The 18,267-nt window shown below is 43.2% G+C and overlaps 1 protein-coding gene across 3 annotated transcripts; it reads left to right on the forward strand.

Annotated features, from left to right (window-relative positions):
- The first annotated feature begins 364 nt into the window (after positions 1-364).
- On the forward strand, positions 365-16,694 carry zmp:0000001167 (protein phosphatase 1 regulatory subunit 12A). 3 transcript variants are annotated; one of them, XM_053318738.1, is made up of 25 exons: positions 365-674; positions 4,468-4,598; positions 5,844-5,962; positions 7,309-7,465; positions 7,665-7,809; positions 7,914-7,988; positions 8,113-8,192; positions 9,809-10,014; positions 10,231-10,340; positions 10,439-10,636; positions 10,802-10,884; positions 10,985-11,074; positions 11,268-11,369; positions 11,474-11,575; positions 11,665-11,755; positions 11,842-11,976; positions 12,073-12,175; positions 12,300-12,403; positions 12,570-12,626; positions 12,817-12,839; positions 12,948-13,008; positions 13,155-13,259; positions 14,880-14,930; positions 15,169-15,219; positions 16,564-16,694. In XM_053318738.1, the coding sequence occupies exons 1-25, from the start codon at positions 399-401 to the stop codon at positions 16,648-16,650; spliced, it is 2,742 nt and encodes a 913-aa protein (XP_053174713.1). In that variant the 5' UTR covers positions 365-398; the 3' UTR covers positions 16,651-16,694. The 3 variants fall into 3 exon arrangements, with proteins under 3 accessions (XP_053174713.1, XP_053174714.1, XP_053174715.1); XM_053318739.1 differs by having other exon boundaries at positions 9,833-10,014; XM_053318740.1 differs by lacking the exon at positions 10,985-11,074.
- Positions 16,695-18,267: the final 1,573 nt, after the last annotated feature.

The raw sequence follows: 18,267 nt of genomic DNA on the forward strand, positions 1-18,267 counted from the left end.
AAAATCGTGCTATATAAATAAAGTGGATTGGATTGACAATAATTTTTAGGGGGAAAAATACAATAATAAATCTCTTATTTTTAGGGGTGCTTAGATCAAATTTAGGGGTGCTTGAGCATCCCTAAAAGGGTCTAAAATCGCCACTGAACTCAGCAACCCTGTTCGTAAAACCCCTCCTTTAAATTCATCAGTGACTCCCCTCTCTTTGAGTTAGTAATTCCCGATGCGCACTTGAACGCACCGCAGCACTGCCACCCGGTCAGTAGTAGAGTCACTTCTCTCTGCTGCACTGGCCGCTTCTCACCAGCAGGGGTCGCAGCCCGGCGGAGCCTCCAACACCAAACCCTCCGCTGCTCCTCGAACCATCAGCTGAATCTGTCCGGGACAGACCAGGGAAGATGGCGGCCACTGACCATTCCCGGTCCGAAGCTGCCAAACAGCGACGGCAGGATCAGCTGCAGCGATGGCTTGGCTCGGAGACGGATCAGACAGGATCGGAGGCCCGGGAAACGTCGAGCGGATCCGGGACGAGGCGGGCCAAGGTCCGGTTCGCCCAAGGAGCTGTGTTTATGGCCGCCTGCTCCGCCGGAGACCGGGAGGAGGTGGCGGCTCTGCTTCGCCAGGGAGCTGACATCAACCACGCTAATGTAGACGGACTGACAGCACTTCATCAGGTGGGAAGTTTGACTTTAACTCTCTACGACTAGTAACTTTATTTATTTATTTAAATTTATGAGAAGCGGCGATGAAACGAAACGACCGTCAGTCCGTGAATGAGTCTCCCAGCAACGAGGCTTTTAACGTGAACTCATCACGGAGTTAGAGGTTAAATTGTTGAGTTAATCTAAACATTTTTCGTTTCGTTTCTATCTTAAAAGCTACAACTAGGAGCTCAGCACTTTATCATCTCTGTATTTGGACTTCAGCAGCAGTGTTAATAGACATATGGCCTCTGTAAGTCAGCCACAGTTACTTTCTTACAGCCTTGGTGGTAATTTTTAAGGTTGGGGCATCTGCACTGCTGTGTTTTAGTAAGTTGTGGGTTTTTTTTACTAGCCTACCAGCAGATAGAGGATAGCAGTGACCAAGCAGGCTGTAAAACCTCTGTCACTGCAGAGCCCGTGGGATCATTTTAAGAGCCTCTGAAACAGTGACTGACAGGCTGCTGACTGTAAAGCAGCAGGTCACTGAATTTAGGGACCTTTTTCATCACCTCATCTTTTCATCAACTAGTCTGCTGTAGTGTTAAACCCCTGCTGATGAACCCCCCCCCCCCTCAAAAAATCATTAAACTCTTATCTTTGGAGTTTTTTCTATCAGTTTTGAGCACTGTTATGCTTCTGAATACATACATGTCCCAAATAGGCTTCACTTCTTCTGAGCATGTCCCAATGTTAATGCAGCTCAGCCTGAAGGTTTCCCCTCCTCCTCCTCCTCCTCCTCCTCCTCTTCCCCCTCCTCCCCCCTTCACCTCAGTCATAACAGAGGAGCAGTCTGGACAGCCTCACTGTCACACAGGCCCTCTGTGATACAGTATTTCCTCTGCTTTTATGATACCGCGTGTCATAAACACATTGCTGTCTCTTCACACAGTCGAAGAAGTCGTACAGTTGGATGGATTTATTTATTTTAATTTTTTTAAAGTATATCCGAGTGCACTTGTCAAAATTAAAGTGGTTTGTGCTTTTTTTTATTAAATGTTCCTGCCCCGCTGGAGCTGAATGGTGAAAGTAGCTGGCTAGTGTGTATGCAGTGATGTCATGCTCGGAGATGAATGGTTGGTGTTTTCCTCCAATTTAAGCCAATTGTGCGTGTGTGTGTCTCTTTGTGTGCGTGTGTCTTTGTGTGTGTGTGATGAAGCTGTCCAGTTCAGATGAGTGAGTGAACATGCTCATGCCCTCTTTTGGTCGAATCACATGTCGGACCGTCACCCAGTGTGGTCCCTCTCCTGCCCTCCATCCCTCTCTCCCCTGTTGCTCACCGGTTGCCCGGCAACCAGAATTAAATATAGGCCCACACTCTCCAAACTTTCCATCCTCTCCATCCAAACCCTTTCTGTCCTCTCTACGACTCTTTCTCTCTCTCTCTCTCTCTCCTTTGCCCTCCTCCTTCTCCCTCCTTCTCCTCCTCCTCCTCTCTCTCGCTGTCTCTCTGTCTCTTTCTCCTTCCTTTTGCCAATTCCCCACGGTGGGGACTTTAGGGATTTCGGATGAAGAAATGGAAAACATTCCTCAAACAGCACAAGCTGCTGTTGTCAAAGGCGATTTTTACAATGAGTCACTTGATGGCCCTGTGAAGGAGTCCGCTGGGTGCCTGTGTGCGCACCCTCGTAACGCTCAGGGTCCAAGAAGTAGCCTCTGTTCATTCATTCGGCCCGGAGCACCCACTTGTTTCAGGGGGCTCCTCCTTTTTGCCGTTGACGCTACCTCATGGGCTGCTTGCCTCGTCTCAGGGCCCAGACCCTGTTTTTGTTTAATCCACCAAACTACCAGACTAATTATCTCACATTATGAAGGAGGAGGAGGGGGGCTTACTAACAGCTTTGTGATTAGTTGATTTAGCCCAAAAGTAAAGCCTCTTAGGTGGCTTAAGGCTGCCTGTTGATGAGATTGTGTGTGTGGCTGCTGTGACATCCTGCACTCTTAACGCTGTGATGATAATGTGTCACTGGGAATACTGGGAACACTGGGAATACTGGGAATACTGGGAATACTTTAATGTAGTCTAGCTCTGAGCAGGTGTCCTCTCATCAGCTGAGAGAGATCAAATCAGACGCGGGAACATGTTTCCCAGTTTTTTTTTTTCATATCAAATATTTTTAAACACATGAAACAAAGAGGCTGCAGTGGTGCCAGCAGTCTGTAGCTTGGCACCGCACAGCTTTAAGATAAGAGCTAATGTTTAGCAGGTATGCCGATTACCGTTTTCACCATTTAAGCGATAACACACTCATATTTGCTGATTAGCACTAAATACAAAGTGCAGCTCAGGCAGAGTGAAAATGACTTTTTAGTTTCACAGAAGTGACATTTTTTAAGATGGTGCAAGATGAAATGTTAGAGAAAAGTTTAATGACCAAAGTTTAATTACAGTTCATCCCGAGGGGGTGGGGGGGCCGTAAACAAATGGGCGGACATTTTCTGCCTGTCCATCCAATAGTTGTTGAGATATTTCAATGTAGGACCGACTTACCAGAGCTGACGTCCATAAAGATTCATAACTAAACAAAAAAAAAAAAAAAAAGAGTATAAACAAATTGTCTTGATAAAAAAGTACTAGTTAAGTTTCTGGTTCCTTCCATCAGTGCAGATAAGATGTTCTATCAGTGGACAATCAGCTTGTCATATGTGAGGATTTGCTTTGTTTCATGTCTTTGTACATTAAACATCTTTTGAATTTTTAACATTTCTTTTGGCACATAATAAGTTATTCATCAACTCAAGCTCTGGAAAATTGAAAGATAATTTTTTTTTTCTCTTTTGGGGGGTTTCCATTTTATAGAGCAAAGGATCAACAGGTTAATCCATCATGATTTTAACCCTTTATTAACCACAAACCTGACGCCCCAGATGGTTTGTTACACAGAAACATCATCCATCGAGAAATCGTCTATGGAAACTGTTCAGAAAAGGGCGAAGACGTTCAAAAATACTTGGCAGGTGATTGGATGAACCATCTATCAGCTGTCTCACCTTACAAGGAAGCTGTATGGATCCATATATGGACTGTTAGTTAGTCATGTAGCTGGATTAGCAGCACGGGTCCGAACCGCCACCAAGGGAGATTCGGACACAATTTGAGACCTGACGAGATGGGTCCTCTCATGATCTCACAAATCCAGCTGCCTTACGGGTTAAACGCTGCGTTCAAGATCAGATTATTTCAACCAAAGTCAAATGCAGATCAACTCATTTCAAGATTTCAGCACTTATTCTGTCCAACTTTTTTAAGATTATACATCTTAAAAGAGGGAGGACTCTTAAGATTTTTGGCAGACTGTTGAATAAAGGTCAAACAATGATCCTACATATAATAATATAATACCATGAGGGTCTCATGGGATTCATCTCGGGACTTGTTTTGGATCACATTGAGAACTTAGCTAGACCTCGCCTCAGGAGAAGCAGTTAAATAGAGTCGCTGTTTCTCTCCTGCCACAAAATGACTGTTTTGGAAAGTACTTGAGGGCTTCTAGCAGCCCACTTAGCAGAAAGTCATTACAACAAGTAGACACAGTAGTCATTGTCTTAACCCCGGCGCTTTAGCTGAATTTAACAGATTTTATAACAACAAAACAAAATAAAGTGGGTCAAAAACCTTCTCTACTGTATTGAAATTGGATTTTGAGCGACGTTCAGGGTCTGGTTTCTGTTTCTTTAAAGTGTGCACTGGGGATTCTCATAATAAACGACAAACAATAAGCACTTGTGCAAGCAATCCATCATGTGGCTACGTGTCCTCTGACAGGCCTGCATCGACGAAAATGCTGAGATGGTGCAGTTCCTCGTGGAGAACGGGAGCAACGTCAACAGGGGCGACAACGAGGGCTGGACTCCTCTGCACGCTGCGGCCTCCTGCGGCTTCATCCAGATCGTTAAGTGAGTGTTTTTTCCGTCAAGGTAACTCGCCGATGGGATTAAAAGAGTCCTGAGTGTTTAGAAAGTCAGTGTTAGAGGGAGGGGATACACATGAAGAGGTAATAGTGAAGTGATGCCTGTTTATATTTAACTGATAAACCAAACGTTATGACACAGCTGCACTGCATAGTACAATTAAGCAATTAACATCCAGTCGTGCTCTGTGGCATGTAGAAAAATGCTGAGCAGGCCCAGTTTATTCTTATATTGTGTCAAGATGGCAAGCGGAAGAGGTTTAAGTGACTCTGAAAGAGGGTTTAAAATAGATCAGATCAAGAGACTGCTCAACTCACTGCTGTTTCAGTAGGAACGACGACTGAAGTGACGTCTGCATTTAGATCTGTGGGAAAAGCTTCAGTAAATAGGGTTGTAAATTGCGGTCGACAGCGCACATTTGATGACTGTGATTAGCACGATATGTGAGATTGACTCTTCCTCAGGTGACTGAGAATGTCAACGCAGGACGCGATCTGACTGTCAGCAAGAGCAGCCGGCCGACAATTACATAGAGAGGGATTTTATAACAGGGTTGTGCAGCGAGTAAACCCTTCATTACAAAGGTGAATGCACATTTAAGAGTTCAGTGTTGGAGAGACTGTAAGCGCTGGTCTGCAGAGATGTGGAAAAACACAAAGTAGACGAGGGCACCGAGAGGACTGCACAGGTCTGAATGTTTTTGTCCCCTACAGTGAGGGGATCCAGTGGGTCTATTATGCTATGGGGGCATTTTGCTGGCACAGTTAGGGTCCACTTGTCCACTTTTAGAGAGAAGGGTCACTTAAAATCAAGGTTGTTTTATCCTATGATGAAACATTTCTATCCTGATGGGAGTGGTCTCTCTCAGGATGACGATGCCCCCATCCAGAGGACACGAGGGTTCACTGAAAGGTGATGTGAAGTCATCAGATCCCAACCCAGATAAACACCTATGAGAGATTTTAGACGGACACGTTAGACAGCGCTCTGCCCCGCCATCATCAAAACTCCAAATGAGGGAATATCTTTTGGAAGAATGATCTTCACCCCCCCCACCCCCCCTCCCCCATGTAGAGTTCAGAGACTGTTTAGCACCTGATCTTACTATGACTCTTTATGTAGGTTTTTTCTTTAATTTCTCATCAGTCAGAATATAACACTGTTCAGGTTTTACTGTCACACTCTAAACTCTACATTTTGTTAAGTGTATGAGTGTTTGTGTTCTCGTAGGTACCTGATAGAGCACAGCGCTCACGTCGGGGCGGTGAACAGTGAAGGAGAGCTTCCTCTGGATGTGGCCACAGAAGATGCAATGGAGCGACTTCTCAAGGGGGAAATAAAAAAACAAGGTGAGGAAATGATAGCATTCACTCTTCAAAGTCCCTCACTGTAAAGTCCCTTAATATTCTCACTCGTAGGCTCGTTGAAGTGTGACTGTGCATGAGGTCTTTGATGTTAACCCGAGTGCAGCGCGTGAAATATGATAATCATCAGCGGAGGTGTAATGTGAGGACAGGAAGTAATGTCACTTATTAGTCGAGGCTGCATGATCATGATTAGAGTAATGAGTTTACTTTAAACTAATCAGAGTTATTATTACTGACAGGAAATTAATCGACAATGACAAACTCCAAATACCAAATATTTATGTGAGGATTTTATTCTTGTCTCAGTTTTATGTTTTTGTCACATGATTTTTTTTTTTTTTTTAAATTTGACCAAAATAAGAACTTCACCTCAGGTTCTAGGACTTATGAAGAATATTTTACACTGTTTTCTGACATTTTATAGACTAAATTAGTTATAAAATAGTAATTGAACAATCTAATCCCAAAATGAAAAGAAACATTTGTTGCTATTGAAAAACTAAAAGGCCAAAAATAGTACTTTTCTTTAACAACTGATTAACGATCAAAGGAAAAGTTAATCACTTATTAATTAATAAGTGATTCATAGAACAATGATTTTACTGTGTTCAGGCTTTTCAAACTAACATCTTGACCTCTTTCAGAAATATTACAAATAATATGTAGTAATGTTGCCAATATTTAAGCTCTCTCATTATTGAACCAAAAGACTCTTTATGTGGAATAATGAGGCTAAACTCGTTATATTAAGTGCAATTAAAGCTCTGAGTAAAAAGCTAAGTAGAGTCATTTATCAATCTGATCCGTCCAAAAAATGGACAGACTCCAAATTATGAAAAATATTTGCTGTGTAAAGAATGATTTGTGACATAAAAAATAAATGATAGAACATAATATGACACAACAGGCATTTTTATATCGCCACACACATATACATGTTGTCATATTGCACAGATCTATTAGGCATGTATATTATTTTTTATGAGTGGCACCAATTAGTAAACCAAACAGAGCTCTTGTGAGGACTGGAGCTGAACATCTCTGCAATCCTACAGCCCTTAAACGCTGCTCTTTTTATTGCACTTTCGTCCTTTTTTTCCAAGCGGTCACATTCAAAGTATACGTCCGGCTCAGAGTGGACAGAAAATAGTCCAAAGAATCAGGACAAAGTCAATGTGCTCCAAAAAAAATTGACCTCGATTACTGTACTGACCCTCCAGGCCTAAACGTTTATCACTGTCAAATACACACTTTGTAGCAACTGAAACCACAAATTACATATATAAGATGAATACATATAAAATGGACTATTATTGTGTGCGTCACAGGAATAGACGTGGACAAGGCTCGAAAGGAAGAGGAGAGGGTCATGCTTCAGGACGCCATGTCGGTGCTGGCAGGAAGTGGCACTCTCACACCTCACCCAAACACCAAGGCAACAGCTCTGCACGTTGCCGCTGCCAAGGGCTACATTGAAGTCCTGAAGTGAGCATCAGACCACACACGAGAGCAATGATAGCATTTTGTCGTGTTTTGAGTGTCACATCAAATCAAACAGCTTGTATTCATAACCTTGTCCTCTCCTCCTGGATATTTCCCCTCCTCTCTCTCTCTCTCTTGTTTGTTCCCTCCCTCCCTCCCTCCCTCCCTGCTCTCTCCTCTCTCTCTCTCGCCTCTCGCTCAGGGTGCTCCTAAAATGTGGAGTTGACGTAGACAGCAGGGACAGCGATGGGTGGACGCCCCTGCACGCAGCAGCTCACTGGGGGCAAGAGGAGGTGTGCACCCTGCTCGCTGACAGCATGTGCGACATGGGTGCCATCAACATTGTGGTGAGCTGGAGACAAACAGTCTTTCAGTACCATAAACTGTGTGATTGTCTAGAAGCCTTTTTGTTCACGCCACCACTGATCCCGCACTATGAATGTCCTTGTAGGGCCAGACACCTTTAGATGTTGCAGATGAGAACCTCGTGGACACTCTGGAGGAGCTACAGAAGAAACAGAATGCTGTGAGTCGGCCCGATCACGCAGACTACACCGACTATCTCACTCTGTTAGATAAACCTGATATGATTGATAGTCTCACAGCGGCAAATGTTCTCTGTGTTTATATGTGTTTATATTCCTCTTCAGTTACGCACCGAGAAGGAGAAACAGACTCCTGTTATTGAGACCAGCCCGCAAATCTCCATGGTACCGGTCCGCACACGCAGGTCAGTGCCAGTTTGTCAGTGTGTTGGCATGTGTGTGTTTGTTGTGTGCGGGCACATGCTAAATTGTTCCTCAGCTGAATCCCGAGTAATCCCCATTCCAGCAGTTTGCATGCAGGTATGATGTTAACAGTCCCGGCATTCCTTTGAACCATGTTGCGTCTCTCCTCCTGACATTGACCTGGATACATGTAGTAGTCACTCTCCCCATTTTACACAACCTGCTCATGGCATTAATATTATTCCACCTCATTGTTCTATATAAAAAAATACAAACACAGAATGGGGTAGGAGGGCATTGTTGTTCCGTTTTTAAGTGGACCTGGCAGTGGAGGTAGTCACACTGCTGGATCAACGTCTGTGTAAAAGGGATAGGCGGTGGCATGGCGGGACCACACACACTAGATACCGCCACTGTTGTGTTATACGTCACACTTCTGATTTGGGAACGCCGATCCACATCTACAATCCCACACAGGAGGCGGGATTATGCCGGCTTTGTTTAGTTCAGTGTAGAAAAAAAAAGCAAAGCCGGCACAATGAGCGGTCTTTTTTACGGTAATTTAGCAGGATCTCTGTATTAAATGTCTGACTGACATCCTGTGTCCCAGCTACATACTAAATACTGAAGGTTATTGTTTTTACTTTGCAGTATGTTTACTTTGGATACCTGAGAAAATATAGCACACTTTAAAATGCCAACACGCACGATTAACTTAAGTGGTTCAGTGATGTGTTTAAGGACACACACTGCAGTGCGAAATGGAAAGTGAGGAAAAAAAAAAGCTTTTAAGAAAATCTCTGCCAACTTAAATGTGGACAAAAGAAATAAAAGAAAAAGTAAATGTTAAGATAAATAACTTGATTTTGGAAGAATATTTATTACCAGGCAAATTAAATATCTGACAGATCAAGATACTTTTACACATATCGCCATGAAGCAGTCCTGATAACGTATCTGCAACATTACGCACAGTAGTCTAAAACACCCAGAGTCCTTAAAGTCATAGTTTCAAATGTACCTAATGGTTGAAAAATGCATATTGTATTACAGTATATGTTGTCATATTATCCAACCACACTACCGCTTGGTTAAGTGTTCGAACTGGTGGTAGTTCAGAAGTTAAAGCACCATGTAACATAAGTTAAAGGTGCCCTGCTAGTGGTCCAAATCTTCCCAGGTTAACTTTAATATCTTGCATGCTCACATTCAAAGGGCACCATGCAGGTCAGTACAAGGCATTATAGTAGATAATGTGTGGTTGGGACACACATTGTTTTGTCATTCATGTTAATGCTCTGTAGGTTACTGTAAAGTTTATTATTATTATTATTATCATTATTACTACACGCCGAGAAAAGGTTACATGAAGTGTGAAAAAGTTGGGATTAAGTCAAAAGCAGCTGACTGAAGTTACATACAGCTTAAACGGTGATCTCGTGATAAGATAACAGTTATACACACACTGCATCACAGGAAAAGCCCCACTGTTCCACCCACTGATGTGTTGATTAGCGCATGCTCCCTCTAATTGGCTGCACATGGAATGATCGCCCTCACTGATCAGCTCCCTGCATGCCACCTTTTGTTCCACCCCACCTTGGCCCCGCCCCTGCAGGACATCTATTTCTCGTATGAGCAGTAAGGAGAAAATCTGCCTCCACGAGCGGGAGAAGCATCCACCTCCTGCCCTGCAGAGCAGCCCGGCTGAGGACGAGGAGGAGGACGGCCAGACGGCGCAGAGCCAGTCACAGAGCCAGGCGAAAGCCTCCAGCAGCTCCAGCTCCGAGGAGGAGAGCGAATCTGAGAGTGACGCTGAGTCTGGTGAGGGAAGCTGCTGGTGTGGTTGTTGATGAGCAGTATTTTGAAAAAAGTATTTTGCACACATGACATGAGTTTTTTCTTTTTTTTTTTAAAGTTCTAGTCATTGTTTGATAAAAGAAGTCGTTAAGTATTTGCATGTTTTATCAGATGAGTTTTATGACTTTTTTTATGGTTTTACTAGTGGATTATTAATTTCTGACCTCTGCACGTTTACAGAGAAAGCAAAAAACCGAGAGATCATAAACAACTTGAACAACAAACGCAACACCACCAGCCTCCTTCCTACCTCCATGTCAACGAGTACTGCTACAAGCCAAGTTAAAAAGGTGATATTTAGAGATATACAGCTCATCAAAAGTCTGTCTTAGCTGCATGACAACAATGCTAACCAACAAAGATGGTGTCTTTTTTACTGGCCGTGCAGCAAGAAACAAGCAAGCCCCCAGCGACCGAGGCCCCAGGGTCCTGGAGAACGTCTCTGAGGAAGGCAGGCAGCTCAGTGACTCTGGGCTCAGCTGGACTGACTGACCCCAGCCAGGACTCCAGCAGACCACCGGAGTCGGGCCTGGGGATGACCCGCTCTGCCTCCAGCCCCCGCCTCAGCTCCGAGGCCGACACCAAGGTACACAATGCAGGCTCTCACTCACATGATTCAAGGATTTGCACACCCATGAAAGCACAGCTATTATTCTTTAAGTATAACGTGACAGGCCAAATAAAGGCTTCTTTTTACAGCTTCCGTTCACTGAGTCACATAAATAACTGATGAACTGATCCTCACTCTTAGGAGCCGAGACTCGCTCGGGTGCCGCCTATTCCAACGCGGAAGCTCTTCAGTATCCCAGACAGCAGCCCTGACAACTCCAACAGGTGGGACCGTGCTCTCATGTGTTTTTGTGCTTCTGAAACCAGAATCTGTTTTTCTGAGTCACTGCATATGTGCCCTTGTCACCCTGTCTCTCTTTCTCAGTTGGCTAAGCCGTAGCTCCTCTTACACCCGGCGCCTTCATAGTCAGTCAGGGAATGATCTCACTAGTTCCAACCCATATTTGCCTCACAGGTCAGTTATGCTGCTCACTGCCCACATTTGTTGCTTATGTGTGTGTTTTGATTGTGTTTGCTGTGTCACAGCTTTTACATCCCCCCCCCCCCCCCCCTCTCCCTCCCTCCCTCCAGAAGTGGAAACTAATTGTGTATGTGTGTGGCTGTGAAAGATGGGCCAATGTTTCCAACTGATTTTATCTTATTTTAAGCTCATCTTATGGAAAGAGACTGGATGACCCCACCGTGACCTCAGCTAGCACAGGAACGAGCTCTACTGGACTCAGCCGCCTTAATAGTGTCTTGGGCCAGAGGTATTTTGGGTTTTTTTATTTTTTTAACTTCATTCATTTTGTCAGAAACATTTCCCTAACTCATCTGAAAGATCTGATAACCACCTCTTATCTTCCTCCTTAAGACTTCCTCAGGAACAGACAGAGAAGAAGGACCAGCCTGCCGTCACCACCTCCAACTCTCAGAATACGACAGCAGGCGAACAGGAGACCAAGCAGAGGCGCAAGTGAGTCCACATCGCTGCCTGGGTTATCGAGGGGGCTGATGTTTTTTAAATCTGCGTTGTACTTATGAGTCTTGATTTATCACACGTAGGTCCTATCTGACACCTGTGCGAGATGAGGAGGCAGAGGCACAAAGAAAGGCTCGCTCCCGACACGCGCGGCAGTCTCGTCGCTCCACTCAGGTACAAAAACCACCCGATCAGATGTTCACTGCGAGTCCGCTCTCCATCTGGTATTTAAGACAGTGTTATCTCTCTTTCATATCAAGGGGGTGACACTAACAGATCTTCAGGAGGCGGAGAAGACCATAAATACTATGAAGATGGACAACAAAGGGAGAGAAAAGGAGGAGGAAGAGAAGGAAAAAGAGAAGGAAGCAAAGCCTAAGAAGGGAGAGGAAGGGGTGAGAGCTATATTTAAGAGTTATAGGCCTGTGTTGGCTCCTGCTCTTATATAATGTAATTTGACATCACATAGCGGGGAATACTTTTGTTTACAGGAAGTGAGCTGGAGGTCTCGAATTGCCAGTCTGCAGAAGTCAGACCTGCTAGGCCTCACGCAGCCGGCTGGGACTCCGCGGCCTCAGACTTCTGACAGGAAAGGTACGTATCACTTCTTCTTTTTTTTTTAACACCCCCGTATTTTAAGAGATAGTGCTCAACAGCACGGTGTTTGGTGAAATACTTGATTTAGTCTTAAATGACTGCTCATCTGGCTTCGTTCCAGATGTTGAGGCCAGCACGGGGGAGAGCGAGACGGAGCGATGGGCCCGGGAGCGCAGAGAGAGGAGACAAGCTCGGGCCAGAAGAAAGGCACAGAGGACCGGAGAGGTGAAGCATGGATAAAACACCATGATCATTTAGATGGAATACAATAAAATATAAACAATAATAATAAAGTTTAAAAAAACTGAGTTAATGAAGAAAAAAAAACAATCTTGTAGCAACTTGACTTCAGAGTTTTATAGGAACCTTCTTTGTTGTCTGTCGTTTGCAGAGTGATGACAATGATCCCAGCGAGGAAGAATTCTCAGGCAACAGGCTGGATCTGCAGGTGTGTGTGTGTGTGTGTGTGTGTGTGTGTGTGTGTGTGTGTGTGTGTGTGTGTGTGTGTGTGTGTGTGTGTGTGTGTGTGTGTGTGTGTGTGTGTGTGTGTGTGTGTGTGTGTGTATTTATTTATGGTTTTAATGGACTGTAACCTAAGACACCAACCACAACTTGTTTGCTTGTCTTTTTGTTTACAGACAGACCAGCACTTGAGGTCCAGGTATGAATCAGGCCTTTGAACTGTTTGATCTTCCACTCTTTCCTCATCATATCTGTACAGTCACTATGATAGCAGTATCTCTGACCTCCGCTCTCCTCGTCCACTCAGGTCGGATCTGTCCTGTAATGACCGTACCGGAGGAGGCTCCGAGAGCAAGGACTTTAAGAAGGTCAGCAGACAGAATTGATACTGAGGTTGCACCGGTTTTTTGACCAAGATATTTACTGTTTGTGTGTGTGTGTGTGTGTGTGTGTGTCTGTGTCTGTGTCTGTGTCCGTGTGTGTGTGTGTGTCTGTGTCCGTGTGTGTGTGTCAGTTGTTCGAGGAGGTGTCCAGAGAAAACAGCCAACTCCAGTCTCAGCTGCAGGACACTCAGAGGATTGTCAGTCAGACCAGGTTGGACCTGGAAAAGGCCACACAGGTGATAACACACACACACACAAGCTGAAGGTGATACATGGTTATTGTAATCTTTTGTGCATAAAGTCAAAAGGAAACATTTATAGTATACAGTTGTAAAAGACAAATTCTGTTACTCGTGGCGAGTACTGAAATCTTTCTCCTTGGACTTCCTGTTGATGTTCTTGTTTCAGTTCTGGGCAGCTATCACGCGTCATGATGATAAACCAGTCTTTATTCTGTTTATCTAAAACAAATTTGTTTTAGCTGATACAAACAAAATATTCCTTTGAGGGTTTTCCTTAGAAAAATGAAGCACATATAAAAACCCCTAATGGACAGGATCCAACTAAAATAAATATTGCTTTGCATTAAACTAAGACTGTGTAACTTTGGAAAGGATTCTTCTTCCTCTCGAATTCATTCAGTTGAATTCATTAAGTAATAAAACCACTGCATGGTCTGGTATGACCATTAGGTCACGGTGGCTAAAGTTAGTGAATGTTAGCTAACTTTAGGAAGCAGTGACATTTCTGCATCAGTTCACTTACTTAGTGACTCTTCTCTACCTCTACCAAAATAATTCACTCGTCATTTTTCACTGTTCATCGTAATGTTTATTTATACCTTACTTATAATATATAAAAGAAATGGCCCGAGTAGTGTCCGACTCTAGGAAAGGCATTATCGGTTCAAAACTTAAGTTTGTAAACTATTATTGACCTGACTCAATAATGTCATTGAACAGCCTTAATTATCTATTTAAAGGCGACATATTAAACATATTTCAAGGTCAATATTTACATTTTGGAGCTCTACTGGAATATTTTTGAATGATTTCCAGTTTAATTTATTGTGAACCCGCCCTTTACAAAGCCCCTCAGTTCAGCCTCTGTCTGAAACAGGCTGTTTTAGCTCCTGTCCCTCTAAGGACCCCCTCTCGATGACTCTGTTCTGATTGGTCAGTTCCCAGGAGCTGCATGACATAACTTGTGGCCACTTGGGAGGCCACATCAACAAACTATGAAACAAACGCTGTTTCACTACTTGGTCTTATTCTTCACTTAAAATGTCAACTTCTCAAATACACCCGTTCATGTTCAACCAGAATCTGATCAGAAATATGAGAGTGGACAAAACATGAACAACACATGGGAAAAACCTTAGCAACAACCTTAGCAACCAAGGCTACAGAGCGGACGGCCGTTAATGGGCATGTTGACATCAGATGGACGGCAAGGTGGAAAAAAACATAGCAGACGAACATTCAGAGCAGGTTGAAGTCTGACCTTTTGACTTCTATATTTTTACTTTCTGCTTATGTCCACTTCAGGTTTTATGACTTTATGACCATGTTTAACATAGATAACACACGTCATTACAGTATATAAATAACATATTTCCTCTTTAAAGCATCTGCCTTAAGAGACTCCAGGGAAATGAAGGGAATTCATCTCAAAAAGTAACATAACATGACTTTAATTGGAGATACCAAGCTCCCAAAGAGATGTTCATATGAAGACTTATTGCAGGTTAAAGCTTTGATATTCATCTTGTCTTTTGCACACAGGCCTCGTAGTGGCCATGGAAACCTGTTGCCGTGGTGACGATTTTAAGATTATTGTTTTTGTTTATCCGACAGAGACAGGAGCGCTTCACTGACTGTTCAGCCCTGCTGGACCTGGAGAGAAAGGTAATGCATCCCCGCTAATGACTATACCTGTTGTAGCTTCATCTGCATCACGACTGCCACCCCTGCTCTCTGTTGACACTCTCTTCTCTCTCCTCCCCACATGAACCACTTTCTCACCTGTTTTCACTCAACTTTTTTTTTTTTTTTGGTCCTTCTTCTTCCATAAATCACTTCCCTCTTTACCCCCCCCCCCCCCCCCCCCCCCCCCCCTCCACCCACACATTCATCCTGGCATCAGGACCGGAGGATGTTGGAGCGGCGTATGGCGGAGCTGGAGGAAGAGCTGAAGGTGAGGTCACATTCAGAGAGCCACTGACACTTTGCATGCTCCTGCAAAGCTAGCTTCGCTTTAGCTTGTGCGGTTTAGCAGCATTGTGGAAGTTCACTCTCTAAGCCTGTGTGATAATGTTGGTCTTTTTTTTTTTTTTTTTTTTACACTTCATAGTTTGATTCAGTTCATTTATCATTCGATGTTTGTTTATCTACTGAGCAAATATCTGAAACAGGACATGTGATCTCTGTGCACTCATAATTTTGGACATGAAATTACACTGCAAGAAATAGTGTGGCACATAAACATAAAAAACATATTAACATTTAAAATAAAGTGTTCAGAGGTGCTAGTAGGCAGATTTCCCAGTGATTCCAGTCTTTAAGTCTAAGTTAACCTAACCGGCTACTCATTTACTCATCACTGCTCTGATTTCAGGATAAAGTAGAGAACTATATTTGGATTGATAAAGATTAATAAGTGTCTTTGTTGTTATTTCTAGTTTCTAAGCCTTTTTGTCAGCTCTTCTTTTCAGGCTTTTTAAACATAAGTGTGTCCCATGGAAGATTAACTAATGACATTTTCCATTAAACTACACTTTTGTTATTTGCAGCACACATTTTTTGGTAAATAAGTGCTGACAGGATCTGATCATTTTCTTCTTGCTCCTGCTAAAAGCTAGATATCCTCATTCCTGTGGCTCTGTAAGAACTAGCAGGATGGGAACAGAGTTGATAATTCTGGGGCTTTGTTTGGTTAAAATGTGAACAACAACTCTCAGCAGAATAATGGTTCCAGCAGCATGTCACGACCAAAGTTATGAGCAGCTAAAGATCACTGTCAAAAACTTGCCAAATGAAAATTGACCCAACTGTCTTTCACATGACATGAATTCAGTGTCCTACTTTCTCTTTTATGCTGTTAACCCAAAACAGCTTGAATACATTTTTATTAATAAATCACTTTTTGAATAAGTGGTCTAGTTTAAACCTGTTTACTCGCCAGTCTTTGGTGGATGATTAATGGTCTTTGGATGATTTTTTTTCTTCCAGGGCTGACATTTTGACAAAAGCACAGGTGTCATTAATAACATTGAAGTGTTGCTACGTTTACATTCAGGTGTGGCAGTCGCAGGTTCCTGTATTGTGCATGCTGGCTCACTGTCACAGTTCACTGAGAGACTTAAATGTTACTGATTACACCTGTGCAGCAAGTGAAAATGTCAGTCAGGCCATATATATACTCAACATCCAGTTTCTTTTATAATCCAGTAACCTAAATAATAATATCACACAATGAATCTCAATCTGATTTTATGTATTATGATTTGTTTTAATGTGAGTTTGATATTTTCACCACCAGGTTCTGGTTGACCTGAGAGCAGACAACCAGCGCCTTAAAGATGAAAATGGAGCACTGATCCGTGTCATCAGCAAACTCTCCAAATAGACGGAGTGAGAGAGTGAGAGAGAGAGAGCACGCGAGAGACACGAAAAGCAGGGAACCCCCCCTCCCCTCCAACCCTCCCCCGTCCTTCCATCCATCCCTCCCTCCCTCCCTCCCTCCCTCCCTCCTTCCCTCCCTCCCTCCCTCCCGCCTTCCACACATTCCTCCCAGTGCCAAAGAGTGACAGAGAGAGAGAGAGCGAGAGAGAGAGAGAGGGAGAGAAGCAGCAGAATGTCCTACGTACATGAACACCACAGCTTGACTTTGGATTGTGATGCCTCTCTATAGTCCTGAACAGCTGGAGTGGCTTTTGTGTGCTTTTTTTTTTTTTTTTTCCAATTCCCGTTTGTCACAGGAAGACCTACGGCATGAAGGCCTGTGGTTATGGTCCGAGGCTCCCACAGTAGTGATATGAAACTTGACAACAGCCAAAATGCCCACGGCTGGTGCAACACAGAAAAAACACGACATCTACTACTACTACTACTACTACTGTGCATCAGGGGAACACTTAACGTGCACACACATTCCTATGCGTGCATCACATACTTCCTCGATGCACATTCCACGAGCGCATAAGGCCGTTTAGGTCCTTAAAGCTCCCACTTAGTATTTAATTTTTTTGTGAACACATTTTTTACGTCACACATTCACGAGTTTACCCCCACTCACTGTCCGCGTCCAAATCTAAAGTTGTCAAGCAGGTTTCGGCTCTGAGAACACATTTTCAGGCTGCCTTTTAAACTCCGCAACTACATCCCGACGACAGGGGGAAGTCCGTGAAGCTCTGTCGGATTGTTTTGTTTCCACATGCAAGTCTTTGAACCCACCTACCTCTCCACCTATGCACTTCCCCACATACTTTTTTTTTTATTTTTGTGACCACAGACACACTCCATGCTCTTAAAAAAAAAAAAAAAATGACCGCAGAACCAGGTCCGACGACAGCAGCACTTTACTCTCTGCAAAGCAATAAAATATCTGCGAGGCTTTGCCCGTCCTCCAGACAGACAACCTCAGTTCAGAGAGGCACCTTCTCAAGACTACTTGTCTTTTTTTTAAAAAAGCAAGCAGGGTGAAGAAGTTACCCCCATAACTGAAGGTCAAAGGTCATTGCACAATTATAGAAATTGCTGTTCTGTCAAAGCCTATTATGCTATGAATGGTTTTAATTATTACCATTGATAAAGATATTATTTTCATAGTTTTTCATTGTCAATTCCTCTCTTGCAAGGGAGCATGGTTATGTATATTACATGTGTATAAATACTAGTCTTTAATAATATCCTCATGAAGTAAAATGCCATGTAGCCTTTCTTCACATGTTGGTTTTCTAATATATTAAATGGATGTTTGCACCCTAAATAAAAAAAAGTGTGTTTGTAGCGACTGTCTGGTTTATTATGTATACAATACTGTTGTTCACAGTTTTTAATATTGGTAAGGAAAATAATTTAATACTTTAATACTACACATACTAAACACTTTCACAAAGATGCTTTTTAGCTTTGTACCCAATCTCAACATTTAAGTCTTGCTTGGATTCCTGACTTCTTAGTAACATGCTGTCTTCAAAGTCTTTACATTTGTAATTTTGTGGTCCGCTGATTGTTTGCTTAT

Source organism: Scomber japonicus, chromosome 5 (genome assembly GCF_027409825.1).
Source record: "Scomber japonicus isolate fScoJap1 chromosome 5, fScoJap1.pri, whole genome shotgun sequence".
Lineage (NCBI taxonomy): Eukaryota > Metazoa > Chordata > Actinopteri > Scombriformes > Scombridae > Scomber > Scomber japonicus.